Source organism: Scomber scombrus, chromosome 12 (assembly GCF_963691925.1).
Source record: "Scomber scombrus chromosome 12, fScoSco1.1, whole genome shotgun sequence".
NCBI classification, from domain to species: Eukaryota; Metazoa; Chordata; class Actinopteri; order Scombriformes; family Scombridae; genus Scomber; species Scomber scombrus.
The window spans coordinates 27,820,736-27,836,765 of record NC_084981.1 but is presented as its reverse complement, the minus strand read 5'-3'; the positions used below and the strand labels follow the sequence as shown (position 1 = coordinate 27,836,765).

The 16,030-nt window shown below is 36.6% G+C and overlaps 1 protein-coding gene across 1 annotated transcript; it reads left to right on the top strand.

Annotated features, from left to right (window-relative positions):
* Window positions 1-526: 526 nt before the first annotated feature.
* LOC133991632 (gap junction alpha-5 protein-like) lies at window positions 527-5,685 on the top strand. The gene is made up of 6 exons (XM_062430114.1): window positions 527-612; window positions 1,032-1,196; window positions 2,601-2,909; window positions 3,087-3,152; window positions 3,246-3,394; window positions 4,614-5,685. The coding sequence occupies exons 1-6, from the start codon at window positions 544-546 to the stop codon at window positions 5,104-5,106; spliced, it is 1,251 nt and encodes a 416-aa protein (XP_062286098.1). The 5' UTR covers window positions 527-543; the 3' UTR covers window positions 5,107-5,685.
* The last annotated feature ends 10,345 nt before the right edge of the window (window positions 5,686-16,030 follow it).

Sequence of the window (16,030 nt, the reverse complement as noted above, 5' to 3'; positions counted from 1 at the left end):
TATGGCTTTTCACATTCTGGGTTAATGTTAATCATGAACATGTGGAAGTGTTTGTGTGTTAATAAACTTATTTAATTGAAATAAAACAGAAATGTGATTGTAAATTTGAACATTTCTAAGTTTTGTGTGAGAGAATCCTAGTCACGTTGGTCTGTTCTCAAAAATGTATTATAGTTATTATTTTGCAAAATTGTGTTTGCAGCAAGAAGGTGATTTACTGATTTAATATTCCATACTTACATTGCATTAATTAACATGCTAGTACATAGTGTGGTTGGTGCATTGATTACAGCAAGAAGCCTATTTTCTGAGCTTTCCTTAAAATGTTCCTCTGCCTTTTCACATTTTGTGTGTTTATACAACTTCTTACAGATATATAACAGACATTAGTTCATGAGGCTTAATCTCATGAAATAATGAATGTACAAACTGACCCACATAAACCAGTTGCAGCCATGAAACCAGTTCGCTCTGTTCTCCAGGTGAATCTTCAGGTACCTGCAGAGCGTCGGCTGAGTGATCTGATCTGAGCTGTGATTGGTGATGGCTGACTGGAGCCTGCTGGGAAACTTCCTGGAGGAAGTGCAAGAACACTCTACCTCCATTGGCAAGGTATCGCACAAGAATACACACACATATAAACCATAAACACACACGCACGCTGGATGCCAGGCAGCCAGGCACCAGTCTGACTTCCTCTGTACATTGTGCTCATATACACACACTCAAAATAAGTTAAACATTAATATATTTCCACACCATCCTGTTTATTCCGGGTATTCCAGCTCCTGGTGTTTGAGTCTACCTGTAATAAATTAAGTTTATGTTACTTCTTAACATCTTTAAAATGTTTCACAAACTGTTTAAGTCTCAATGCATCTCCTTTAAAATACAACCACCAGTGATTATTCCTCTTAATTACACTTTTCTGAGTTTGTAAGTGGATTTGTCACAGAGAGTTTAATTCATCATAATTATTCCCATATTCTTTGAGTGCTTACTGTTTTTGTTGTGTTTTTTTTGCTTCACAGGTGTGGTTGACCATCCTGTTTATCTTCCGTATCCTGGTACTCGGGACGGCTGCTGAGTCTTCTTGGGGTGACGAACAGGAAGATTTTGACTGCGACACTGAACAGCCAGGTTGCGAGAACGTCTGTTATGACCAAGCGTTCCCTATAGCGCATATACGATACTGGGTAAGACAGCAAGGAAGAAGTTACACCAACTTCACTTGGGTGATGAAGATGTACTGGAGTGTTGTATAATATTTTTTCCAGAGTATAAGGAGCACTTAATATAAGGCTCTCAAGTAGACCGTCACCATCCAGTACAACCTCAATAATAAACATACAGTAGAATTATCACCTTTCTGATAATGTTAACAGAAGCTGAAAATGTATAAGCTGTGTAATGCTGAATTTATAGCGACATTACATTGCAAAGGTATGCCTTATAAAGTGCTCAGTGAGTGTATATATACTATAAACACTATTATAAATATCTAAAATAAACTTTTTCCGATGCATTTAGGGAAACTTCTGCATCTGAGATTCATGCACTGCAAGAATCAACATCTTAATTAAAGTTTACTTTTGCAGTACTGACTAGTTCTTTATGTTCGAGCTTCACTAATCTTAAAATTAAAATGTTTTTTAATGTAAATCTGTAAAGGTCAATGATGTTTTTTATGTCCATGTGGTTAAGTCAAATTTAAAGGGGTTAAAATGTGAAAATAAACGTATGAATAACTTTTTTTTTTTTGTGGACCCAGCATCAAATGTCTGCTTTTAATCCATTTTGAGAGAATATATTAGAGGATTATGGCAAAAAATGTCTAAGAGGTGTAACCATAAAAACTTTGTACCAAATAATTCAACTTGCTTAAAAACAGTAAATTCTCAATGAAATGATGCCAATGTGGAAGTAACTTAAAACTGCATTCTATCAAAAGGCCACCAGGGGGCGACCGTTTTGGTGTCAAAAGGACTTCCGTCTCTATACAAGTCAATGGAGAATTCACCAACTTCTCACTTGATTTCTAACCTCAGTAAATGTTTTCAAAATGTGTTTATGGTCTCAATCGCTAGTTTAAAGCCTTCTTCAATGCAGTATGATGTTCATTTGGGAAATTTTGGCCTCCCTGATTTTATATTTGACGATAAAGCAGGGTATGCATTAGGGCGTGGCTACGTCGTGATTGACAGGTTGATTGGTTCACAGGTTCAGGAGGGCGCCTCTCTTATAGAGACGTGTGTCCTTTTGACATCAAAACGATCGCCCCCTGGTGGCCTTTTGATAGAATGCAGTTTTAAATTACTTCCGCGTTGGCATCATTTCAGAGGACTGGAACTCCCCGCCTGAACAGAACCAAAGTTATAATCTCTTTCCGGGCTCATCCCACACCTCTATGATAATCAGCCCATTCTTCTAAGACATATCAAGGCCTCACAGGTGGTGTCTTATCAGCCTTAGTGGGAGCCCAGTCCACAGCGCTTTCACACACTATGAGAGAGATACACAAGGACATGCTAACTTTGAGCTACCCTATCCTTAAAATTTAAATGTTTTTTAATTTTAAATCTCTTTAAATGTCTCCACAGGTGCTCCAGATAGTGTTTGTGTCGACTCCCAGTCTGATCTACATGGGCCACGCCATGCACATCGTCCGCAGAGAGGAGAAGAAGAGGAGCAGAGAGGCAGAAGAGGGAGATGGAGGAGGGAGAGAGGAGGATCCAGGAGGGGGAGAAGGAGGAGGAGGAGGAGGTGGAGGTGGAGAGAAACACGGGCGGACTGAAGAGAAGGATGAAGGAAAGGAAAAAAGAGAAGGTGCATTAACAGGTCAAGTCCGTCTGAAGGGAGCGCTGCTTCAGACCTACGTGATGAGTATACTCTTACGAAGCATCATGGAGGTGAATACGACTGTTTTAGCAATTATACATGAAAATACAGATATTAATCAAAGTAAACTGACAGAAACTGAGGCAAAAAGAGAAGTGAAGTAAAAGAGAGAGTCTCTGTAAACGAGTAAACGAGTGTATAACTTACAGTAATTGAATGTCGCTGACTATGATTGGCTCTCCGTACAGGTGGTGTTTCTTTGTCTGCAGTACTTCCTGTATGGGATCTTCCTCCATCCTCTGTATGTCTGCAAGGTAAAAAACAAAGTATATTAAACGTTATTTTAAATTAAATGTATAATTCAGACCTGCAGTCATTCTCTCTCTCTCTCTCTGTCTCTCTCTCAGGCCTGGCCGTGTCCTCATCCAGTGAACTGCTACGTCTCCAGACCAACAGAGAAAAATGTCTTCATAGTGTTCATGTTGGCTGTGTCGGCGGTCTCTCTGGTCCTCAGCGCCCTCGAGCTGAATCACCTGGCGTGGAGACACTGCTTCAGGTGGGGAGGCTGCACGGGCTCAGTCTCAATATCTTCTAACACTTGTTTGAATTGAATTCTGGATCAGGATTGGCTCAGATTTGAGATGAATATGAAAACAGATTCTCTACATACATCTTTCAGCTGAGAATTAACAACAAGCAAATCTCCTTTTTGACACTTGATATCCAACTTAAAGTGGACTTTAATGTCTTATGAGTCCCCAAATGTTATGAAAGTAAACTGCTGGAGTCTTTTAAAGAGGGAATAAAGAAGGGGATAAAGTCACGTTATTGGTGTGTTGGGTTTAGGTTATTGGTCAACACTGAAAGGTATTCATATGTAGGCTATAGAAAAATAAGGATTTGTGTTTCTTATGAAGGTAAAAAGGGCTCTTTGTGTTAGGATGTAAACAAAGCTCTTAACATCTTAAGAAGCACATTTCCCTCCCGTATGAGTCCTGAAACTATTTTAAGCCTTCAGTGATTCAGCTTTTACTTCCTAGAATTAAACATAAAGGCCAAACTGTGTGAGACATAACTCCGGCAGACCTGAGACGTGACTGCTGCATACTCTTCTGAGTATCAGCTGACTTCAAGTACTTTTAAAACTTAATAGCCTTACTGATGGGTTTTTCAGATGTAGACATTTCACAACATCATACTGTCTGTCTTTAAACAGTCAGGAGCCCAAATGAAGACAGAAACCTGTTTTTCTTGCTGTAATCATTCCTCCTGTTCATACTGACCGCTAAAATGTAAGTGATGGAGGACAAAATCCACAGTCTGTGCAAAACTGTATTTAAAAGTTGATCTGAAGCTAATATGAAGCTTCAGTCGTCCAAATGAGTCAAATCTTCATCTTCTATGTTTCAACGTTACAGTGTATTTAGTACCAAAGTCTTTTTGTTACTATACTTCCACCACAGCTCAACAGGGAAACACTAAGAGGGAATCTGATGCTAAAAAGACTGTAAATGTGTCAGATATCACTTGATATGACTAACTCACACTGATGAAGATCAATAGAAGCTGATCATCTACTTTTAAATGACTGTGTGGACACACTGTGGATTTTGTCCTCCATCACTTTACATTGGAAGCACATTTGAAGGAGATCTTTTAATAGTCAGTATGAACAGGAGGAATGATTACAGCAATAATAAAGTCTTTCACTGTTCACATGGGCACCACTAATTAAATTCTTTATAGATAAAATTGTATCAAACTCTTCGTTTCAGGAAGTTAATCCTCTCCAGGAAGGCCGCAACTTCTGCTGAAGCTTCGCTGAGCCGGCAGCTCTCAATATCTCCTCCACCGCCTTCAACGCCACCTCCAGATTTCAGCCAGTGTGTGACCGGCTCCTCGCACTTCCTGCCACTCCCTTTCCCCAACCATAATTTAGCTAACCAACAAAACTCAGACAACATGGCCACTGAGAAGCACAAAATGGCCTCCTCTGCAGAGAACGAAAACAACCTCCAGATGAACTGCTACTCGGCCGAATGGCAGAAGACCGGCAACGGTCAGATCAAAGACGAAGATTACATGAGGGCCGACATTAGCTGCTACAGTCCCGCGAGCAGGGACATCAGCTGCCCTCAGATCCAAAATGGAGGCCCAGACAGGATGTTGCCTTACTCAAACGGAGGGCTCTGCCAGAAAGACAAACGCAGATTGAGCAAAACCAGCGGAACGAGCAGCCGAACGAGAGCCGACGACCTTTCTGTTTAGAAATAAGGCAGAAACAGACAGATTTTAACTACTCACACACAAACACACCTGTATGACCTTTATATTCACTAACACATGCACATAATACACATCACTACACACAGCCTCCATTTAATCCTGACTGTGCCTCACTCTGTTTTGTTCTCACTGCTTTTAAAATGTGCCTTTTCGAGTCCACGAATTGATTAAAAAACTACTTTTTACTGACATGAGGTGGCCTTAAACAGACAATGGGAGTGGGACTGACATTGTGACCTGAGCATCGATCAATTTAAGATGGCGACTATACATTCTTGTTTTAGTCTGAAGAAGAACAATGTGCTCGAAACGTCACTCTTGATATCCTATTAAAATTACATCTTCATTGGGAGCTTTCTTCTGCCTCACGTGGCCTTAAAAGGACACAAATGGAGAACCTGAAGATGACGTTAAACTCCTGACAGCTAATGCAAAGACACTGGAGCTCGTCAGATTGCACTCTCCATTTAATTTTCCTGGAGAATGAAAAACAGACCAACCTGTTTGCTGTCTGCCAAAAGCTTTTATACCCTGCCGCCTTCTGTCTGTGGCCAATCAGGGAGCGTCTCTGCAATTAGTGCCACTTTGACCCAGGTGTCCATCTCCTATGTATCCTCTCAAAAGGCATAATCAAAACATACATATTGTTAGTGAGGTTGATAAATAAGTTTCTTTGGAAGCGACAAACAAAAATACAAGAGAAAGACAGTTTAAAGGGGAAGTACACTCCTCCTTTTTAAATGGTTGGTCAAGGAATTAAAATCCCCCCTACAGGAAACCTGTGTGAGCAGAAAGACTAAACACACACAAGTGAACAAGCATTTATCAAAACATCACAAATCCACTGCTTCCTCTTAACATACATACCAACACCGACTCCAGGAAATAACATATTGGAAATGGAGAACGTATTCTCCATAGTAACAATGTATGGCTATTTTGGTCGTGGGTTTTGTACACCTTCCTGGTATCCTGGGATAAAATCTTGCATCAGATTAAGGGGTCTTTGACGTTAAGTTTGAAGCCCTTGAAGGAACTACAGCAACCTGCCATCCAGCTGTTGCTACAAGCTGATCATGAGCTGCACATCTGGAACAAAGCTGAACATTATGTTTTAATCACATTGAATTCAATCAAAGTGCCACTCTAACTGATGGTTCATTTATACTTTAACTTTATACAGCTGCAGCCTCACAATCTGCATTATCTGTTGCATAAGATCGACTCTCATGTTCATATTTCTCTTTCCTGACATCCTGACTTTAGACACCGGTGAAGATATGATGAATATGAGTCGGATGCTGCAACTTTAAGCAAATGTTCCCTTCAAACTACAAACACTTCTTCTATATTAAAAGATTATAAAGGTTTAGGTCTCCCAAAACTAACAATAATAATAATAATAATGATAATAATGATAATAATAAACTTTATTCTAAAGCACATTTCCAAACCAAAGTTACAAGGTGCTTCACATAATACAATATTAACAGAATAACATACACAGAAACAATAGTCAAGCATAAATAGATTACATACAAACATTAATGGGATAACTTCTAACCTTCGTCCAGCATTGCTCTACTCTTGACAAGCTGCAGCGATGTCATCAATCAAACTGTTATTTAGGTTTACAGCCCTTGAATTTACCCAGGAAATTAACAACTGAGCCTTTTATATGTGGGAGTTATGTCACTGATGGTGTTTGAAACCAGTAGATGCCTCCAGTAACCAGCGTTTTACTGTGGAAACTGTGGAAAGTCTGCTCACTCATCTCAGAGCAGGGGTGTCAAACTAATTTTAGTTGAAGGGGCCACATGCAGCCCAATTTGAAATGGGCTGGACCATTAAAACCATTGCTAAAATAGCTAAAATATAACCATCTACTTATAAAATCTATTCTCAAATTAGTCCTTAAAATCTGAATCACATTACAAGTCAATTATCTCAGATGACATTGGAATAATTTTTCGGCAATTTTCACACCTTGCAAAGTTACCCATTGGGCCTGACTGGACCCCTTGGCTCTATGTTTGACGCCCCTGTTCTTAGAGTGTCGACTTCAACATTTTCCCATGAGCCAACAAAAAAACTGGCATAATTCTGTGAAACTATTTTAATGAAAGCTTTTTTTCCTTGTCATGTATAATGTATATCCAGGAGTCTAATACATGTTGAGCTTTAAGTTTGAAGTGCAGGAGTGCCTGTTTAGAGAAGTTAGTCCAAACCATTTCATCAGTGGGTGAGAATGTGAAGCACAAATGCATCGGATGGCCTCTTGCCACCAAAGTGTTTTTACCGTATTAAGTGTGAGACACTGTAGTCAGTTTGGATGACCACCGGTGAGTCTCTACACTTCATTGTATTGTTGTGGCAATATCTCAGTGGACTACAATCTCTATCATCTGAAATATCGATTAACAGCACAGCAGATTTTCACACTTTTCCCACATATTATCAAGTGATTTAAAAGTGTTGAATACTTCTTATGTATTAGTTTTGTATTTATTATTCTGGTTTAATAATGTGAATGCTTTACATGTTTAAAAACACTTTACAAAACACTGTCAGTCTGTTCTGTCTCTCGATGCTGTAACACACAAGTAAACTTTATAATGTTATTTATAGAGTGGAGACAGAACAATGAAAACACATTATAGCCTGGAAGGCATCACCGGTTTTATTTCCAAAATCATGCAGCAACTATCTGGACTCTTGAAAGTTGAAATGTATTGCTAATATGTATTTAATCAAACATGACTGCGTTGTGTAGCTGCTTTAATATAAAGTACTGTTGTCACTGCTTGAACTGCTGGTGCAAAGTCCCTGCAGTTTTTTGTTGTTGTTTTTTTTCTGCAGCATCAAGTTAATTCACTGTGTCGACTGAATTTTGTTGTTTGATTAAGATGCAAGCAAACAGTGTATGAATTAGCAATTTGTTACGTCAAATAAATTATTTTCTCAAATCAATCGTTTGTGTGCAGTGTTGAGGAGTAACTAGTTACATGTAATTGTGTTACATAATTTTATTATAAAATAAATGTAACTGTAATCTGTTACAGTTACTGATGAAAATATTGATGATTACAAAGGAGGTTACATCTGAAGTCAGACCTTTAAGATTTTACTCAGGAGGAGTTTTTCCTAATTTTTACTGAATACATATATTGCTGTTTTTAATTCTTTGAAATCAATATTTTTTATTTTTAATAAATAAATCATGACGTGGGCTTATTTGGAGCACACATGGGCTTAAATGGAGTCACAGTACCAATTAAACCCACTTTATTCATCAAATATCTTTATTTTATATTCCAACATCTACATGAACTAATGAATACATTTTCAAATGAGAGATAAATGTTGCTTTATAAGAAATGATCTCTCTTATAAATCATGTCAGTATCCATGAAAAACAGCTGGACTTAGATTTTGGTGCTTAATGGGAACATTTACCCTAACAGCTGAAAATGAAATATGTTACATTACTTTGATTAAGTTATTGAAATAGTTACATTACTTATTACATTTTAAATAGAGTAACTAGTAATCTGTAACCTATTACATATTTAAAGTACCCTTCCCAACACTGTTTGTGTGCATGAATTAACAGAGCAGAAACACAACATATTTGTATTTAATTGTCCAAACCTCAAGTGTATATATATATAACCACATCTCAGTCCCAAAATATTAACAAAACAGTGAAGTCAGGAGAGTTTCTACAACTTTGTTTACTTTGTATTACACAGCCAGAGCTGGATAAGCAAAAAGAAAACAAAGATTACTAAAACAACCATTGTAGCATTAAAACTGTATTGATTCATTGGGATTAATTATGTATTTAATAGGCAGCTCCATATTTAAACATTACACGCTGCTCTAAAAACGTCAACCTGTAACTTGCTACAGTAGTTTAAGTTGTTTGAGGTAGCAACCAAAGAGATTTGTGAAGTTTGAGGGTAGGAATTTATAATCTGTGCATACACATTATAAACAAAAAAATAAAAAATAAACATTCCTGTGATATTTTTCATCACCTCAAGAGACTTGACATGTAATATCTGACTGACCGAATGAATGTTTCTGTGTCATACAACAGATATTTAGAAATATACAAGCTGACATCAAAAAAGTAAGACAGACAAGCTGCTGAGAAAGAATTTATATTTAAAGAGAGGGGCATCCCAAAAAAAACCTCATGCCTGGTTCCCATGGCAAATGTCCAGTTTTGAACAAGGACTGATGGGAGAATTCCCAGTAGGGTCATCTGAATATATCAGGAATGTTTGGGAACAGAAACAGTGCAGGGTTTCTGTTTCCCTCCGCCCCTCCTCACCCATCTGTGCATGGCAGACATGTTCAGACCACACAGTCATGCTTCATGTCTTAAAGACTCTGACGCTACAGCATAAATCAGAATTATGCATCATTATATTAGCTCCTAAATAACTCTGTTCATTATGTTGAGAGGCAAACTATTATTTATTTATATAGCCTTGAAAACAAGCCATGCTCTCTTCTGGTCACACCCCATCCAGTGATGTCACAGCAGGTGTTTCGCATTTGACACCTGCACTTAATCACCACAATAAGGTAGATTAAATAAACATAAAGTTCACTTCCACCCAAAGATACGTCTCCTCTTGTGTTCGAGCTTCACTGTGCAGATTGATTAATGTGCTTGTTTGTTTTCACATGTATCATCGGCTGAAAGTGGGAAGTTTCTCTGTGATTTTATGAACATTATGTGTGACGTTACAACTAGTTTGGAGCCAATCATTGTTACTTATTATTAAGCAGTATTTTTTTTACATGTCTTAATGCAAGTCTGGAAGGGGATCTTTACATTTAAAATAGCAATAGAAAAAGGCAGTAGTAAAATGCAAAGAGAAAAATTAAAAGGCTTAAAATAAAAGTTATACGCTAATGGAAAACCAGAGATATTCATATGGAAATGTGGAACATATGTGTGTATTTAGAGCATTGTGGATGAAATAATGTATTGAAGCAAACTGATTTAACTAATTAAAGTTCAAATTTACAAAATAACACCCACATAAAAACATAAGATATGAACCTGAGGTAGTAAGGTTTATGGGAGCCGATCAAAGTGCATGACTTTATGCAAATATTATCATTTAAAAAAGAATGCAAATGGAAAAAAAAAAAAAAAATCATATGAAAAGGTGAAAATGATATCATGGAGAACACCACTCATTTTAGTAGTAACATTTTTTATACAAATAGATTACTGAAACTAAATATTTAACTAAGTGTTTTCTGTCCTGTAATCACTGAAAAACAACTGTGTATAGTGGCGCCATCTTGTGGCTGATGTCTGTAACTGCAGTTTTAAAATGACCACACATCACTATGCTCTTTAAAAATATTAATCTGATGAATTCAAACTCTTAACACACTTTAACCAACACAAAGTGTTCTGCTCTCAGAATAATTTTTATGATTTAAGGTACTTGAAATGATTTAATTAATGTATTAGATTAAGTTTATGGTAAGAAATTCTGCATAAGAAACACACACACACACAGTCAGTTATAGTTGTACAGCGATCTGGAATTTTATTTTGAAGGCTACATAACTGTTTATACTTGCGGTAACTTAGCAACCAGCAGTAAGAAAGACGGCCGGTCACTCAATGAATCCTCTTTTCTCATGCTCACGAAAGCAATGGCTGTAAATTTGATAATTTGACATTTGATACGAATGTAGATGAATATTTAATGTTAAGTTTAGTACTGTAACGTGTGATGTTTATTGACTGGGAAGTTGTGATAAAAGTAATTTGAGAGCTATTGTAAAGTGTGCGTTGCGTAGCAAGCCTACTGTTAATGTAAACGGCTCAATGTGCCGTGTAGTTATTTAGCTATTCTTTAAATAGCATTACTGTTTAGTTATATTGTTTATAAGCGAAACGCTGTAAAAGAAACTAAGGTTTTGTATTGTCTTTTATTTGCAGTTTCACTCGTGGTATTTCACCTAAAAGAAAGGAATAAAGGGAGCAAGACGCTCTGATCCTGGCTCAAGTGTTATATCTGAGTTTGGCTGACCGTTTAACTGTGATGACGTACAGGAAGTACATAACGCGCAGGGAGAACAGTACACAAAGGATAATATAATAAACCTGCATTTTTCCTCAGGTACTTCATCACCAACTCACAGAGAAGTGAATGAAACATCAACACCAGGCTGACAGAAGTAGACATAATTAATGAATTAATTGTTCACTGCAGTGTGATGAAAAGACTTACAAATGATGTCAATAATAACAGTGCAGACACAAACAGAAGAACATCCTCCCTCATTTAAAAACAATTTACTTTAAGGTGAAGACGACGTGAATACTTTTAGATATTTAGAGTGTTGTGGATTACAAAATGGATTGATGCAAACTGATTCAACTAATTCAGGTTCAAGTTTCAAGGTTTTTTATTTGTCACATACACATGAAATACATTCATGAATAAAGGTAGTGAAATGCTTTGTGTTGTATAGAGGAAAATAATATCAAAAAGACGTCATTTATATGAGAGACAATAACTAATAAAAGCTCAAATTAACCAAACGACACAGAAAACCTTCAAGAATCACCTTGAGGTTGTAAAGCTAGTAGACACAGATCAAGTAATTATCATCATGTCCTTTCCCATTTTAACCCTGACACAAACCTGTAACCATATTATTGTGGCTTCACAACACCTCACATGAACTTAGACGTACACTGAGGTCTCTGTATGATCCCTGCCAACTGTGCTGTCATAATAACACACACACACACACACACACACACACACACACACACACACACACACACACACACACACACACACACACACACACACACACACACACACACACACACACACACACAGCTGCTTGTCACCCATAATCCTGTATTCGGGTCATATGTCAGCTGTATTTATATCTCTCTCTCTAAGGGAGGTCCTCAAATACTGTGTGAGTGATACCATAAGCACGTGTCATATCAAACCTGGGTCACACAATGTTAAACCAGTATAGTTCCTGTTATGCAGCTGGAAATTCATCAGATAAATCCAATTTTTGTGCCAATACTCATAAAATAATGTTCAATTATATGCTGTGGTTTCTTCTCTTGCCACCCAAAGTGCCACAGCTCACTCTGTAAAACACATTTTATTGAATATTGGGTATAATTTTAATCTACTGAAGGGTTTTGTTTGGTAATTGGTCCAGTTACATCACCTCGCTTTTGTAATTGGTTACATGCATTTTTATTGTGAAACAGCCTACCGAGTCCCAACCGATTCTACTTATATGGGCATCAGGAGGAGCATGAGGCGCCCTCCTGAACCTGTGAACCAATCAACCTGTCAATCACGACGTAGCCACGCCCTAATGCATACCCTGCTTTATCGTCAAATATAAAATCAGGGAGGCCAAAATGTCCCAAATGAACATCATACTGCATTGAAGAAGGCTTTAAACTAGCGACTGAGACCATAAACACATTTTGAAAACGTTTACTGAGGTTAGAAATCAAGTGAGAAGTTGGTGAATTCTCCATTGACTTGTATAGAGACGGAAGTCCTTTTGACACCAAAACGGTCGCCCCCTGGTGGCCTTTTGATAGAATGCAGTTTTAACTTACTTCCGCGTTCGCATCATTTCAGAGGACCGGAACTCCCCGCCTGGTCCCAACAGAAGTTAAATTTGATAACTTCTCCACCTTCCTTTGACCCAGCTCCTCCTTTTTCTCCTTCTGCCTCTAAATCTCATCTTTGTTAGTCCATAGATTAACATAAATGACATTAGGATGTTCTTCCTTTATGCAAACTTTCAATTTACAATACGATATAATAAACGTTATTGTCCCCGTAGGAACATTTGTCTTTGACTCAAATGCTGAGCACATAAATACCTCAACAATTTACTCAAATGACTCCCTTAAACAAGTATTTATTCTTTGTTTCTTCTACATCACGTTACCCCTTAAGATGCTCCGATACCTCTTAATGACCCTATTTGTCTTTGAGGAAACCTATATATTAAAAAAAATCTTATACTGTAGGTTTCAAACTCTTTCTGTCTGAAATAATTTTAATTTTAATATTAATTCTCTGTGTTAATTTAGCTTATTTAAAAATGGTTTATTCTCATATTTTAAAACACATTGCTTGTGATTTAAATGATGGATTCACTGTTACTATTCTGAGGTATTTATTCTTAAATATCTTGTATTAAATGTTAAATTAGTGTGTTATGAGTATGTTTTGATTTACTTTTGTATAGCCTAAATCAGCAATAAAGGTGCTGCTAATTATGATATGTTATGTTCTTTTTCCCCTTTTCATTTAATGCCTTATTATTTATTTTTATGTGTATTCATTTGGGGAAAATCATTGTTAATAATAAATTACTACGTTATTGCTTCTGTGTCCTATTTCCTGATGGGCCTGTTATGAGAACTGCATGCATTTCTCTTTCATTACAAAAGTGTCAATGTTACAAAATGCTTTTTTTAATAATTGTATAACTCTAGTGTATTACTCCACTATGACCACCAGATGGCACTAAAACAACTTGTGAATTTGTCCTGGGAGCAGTTACGTACCTTAACTTTCTTTACATTACACAAGTGGAAAGATAACAGATAGAGGGAGTTTAATAAACCAGAACTACATGAACAATGTTATAAAACAATAAAACAGCCTTTTGTGTGCACATTAATGCCATCAATCAGTTTAAATAAAGCTGTAAAAGTTACATTTAGATGTTGATCATGTGTGTTTATGTCAATATGGAAAAACAGGTGGAGTAACTGCAGGTATAATAAATCAGGTCAGGATATAATTAAGATGAATTTAATTATCCTCAACAGCTGTTTGTCTTAATTATATTTGCTTGCAGACTGTATACTATTATGAGTTTAAAGCACAAGCAACTAAATGTCTTCCTGGTGTCTGTAGAGCAGACAAGTTGTTTGAGGACAGACCCGGACTGATCCAGATCCAGATCCAGAACCAGTCACGTCTCTGATGCAAACTGAGCTTTGATCCAAGAAGAAACATGACATGCTGCAGGACCCCGATCCGCCCGCCCTCAGCTGGCTCAGTTCCTAGAAAGACTTTCCCGAGCAGAGGATTATATAACATAGTCGGTACAGTACAGTATATGACCAGGTGTAACTCCTCCGAGAGCAAAGTCCAACTCAGCACAGTTGAATGATGAAATCGACTTTATGCTGCTGACGGCCTTTAAACAGGACAGAGGACACAAAATGACACTTTTACTGCTTCTGGGGTAGAGATCTAATCTACTCTCAAGCTATTTAGACATGAAACAGACAGGAAATCATTAAGATCCCAAATGGTTTCTGTTCTATTTAAAGAATGAGTGAGAGGCTCAGATTTGGCTTCACAACAGACACAAATCTGACATTCAGAGGTCAAAAATCAGGAAGTTTAACAGCTGACTGTGATTAGAGAAACCCACAAAAGTTGTTGTTTTTAACTTGTTGCTGTACCTTTTACCAGTTTTTAAAAAGGCACATCCTCAGAAAAAACAGCAATAATCACCACATTAAAACATGGCTGAATGTGATTTAAAAGCCACAAAAGTCACTTTCAGTAAGTGACATGTGCTTGCTCTACACTTTTAGATATTTAATAGTTTTTTTTTAACTTGTTGCTGTACATTTAGCCAGTTTTAAAGAAGAAATATTTCATTTTAAACTGCTTGTTTTACACTTTAAAGTATAAATAAATGGAGTTTAAGGGGCTTTTCTACAAGTTTTATAAGATAAATGCAGCAAAGTTGTCTCCTTATTCTTCACCAATACATAAAACTTTACCATCAGTATTCTTACCATTAAGGAATATTAATAATTTGGCGTTTATTGTTGTCTTAATCCTCACCACAGACATAAATCGGACATTCACGGGGCAAAAATCAGGAAGTTTAACACAGCTGAGTGGGATTTAAAAAGCCACAAAAGTCACTTTCAGTAAGTGCTATGTGCTTGCTTCACACTTAATATTTAATAGTTGTTATTTACTTATTTCCTTAGGATTTATTGGACATTTAACAAGTTTTTAAAGAGGCAATATTTCATTTTCAATCACTTGTTTTACACTTTAAAGTATAAATAAATGGAATTAAAGGGCGTCTCTACAAGGTTAATAATATACTGTAAATGCAGCAAAGTTGTCTCCTTATTCTTCACCAATATATAAAACTTTATCAGTGATTTATATCATGTTTGGCTTCATTGTTCTCACCATTAAACACTTAATAATCATCTGGTTTTATTCTTCTAAACATCCGAATATGAGCTTCTGTTAAACTGAGAGAATCTGTTGTTTACACTAACAGACAAAAGATAGTAATGCTTATATAATTATCTTAAATTCCTAGATTAAGACAGAAAAAACAGAAATAATCACCACATTGAAACATGGCTGAATGTGATTTAAAAGCCACAGAAGTCACTTTCAGTAAGTGATGTGTACTTTTCTCTACACTTTAAATATTTAATGTTTTTTTTTACTGATTTTTTTGGATATTTAATTAGTTTTTAAAGAGGCAATATTTAATATTTAATTGCTTGTTTTACAGTTTAAATTACAAATAAATCTAACTGGATTTAATGACTTTACTACAAGTTTAGTAAGATAAATGCAGCAAAGTTGTCTCCTCATTTTTCAGCAATAAATAAAACATTTAGCAAAGTTTTTACCAGTGTTTTATGTACTTTTTAGCTTCATTTAGGTTTTATTATTCTCTTAATCCACATCCAATTATGAGCTTCTGTTAAACTGTTGCTGACATTAACAGACAAAAGATAATAGTGCATATATAATTATCTTCAATCTCTCTAGTTTAAGACAAAACACACGAGCCACAG

Bases quoted from the DNA above. Each gene is read 5' to 3' on its own strand.
- LOC133991632 (XM_062430114.1), top strand. From the start codon at position 544: ATGGCTGACTGGAGCCTGCTGGGAAACTTCCTGGAGGAAGTGCAAGAA. The intron at 613-1,031 runs GTATCGCACAAG...TTTGCTTCACAG, and splicing joins ACTCTACCTCCATTGGCAAG to GTGTGGTTGACCATCCTGTT. The intron at 3,395-4,613 runs GTGGGGAGGCTG...TCTTCGTTTCAG, and splicing joins GCGTGGAGACACTGCTTCAG to GAAGTTAATCCTCTCCAGGA.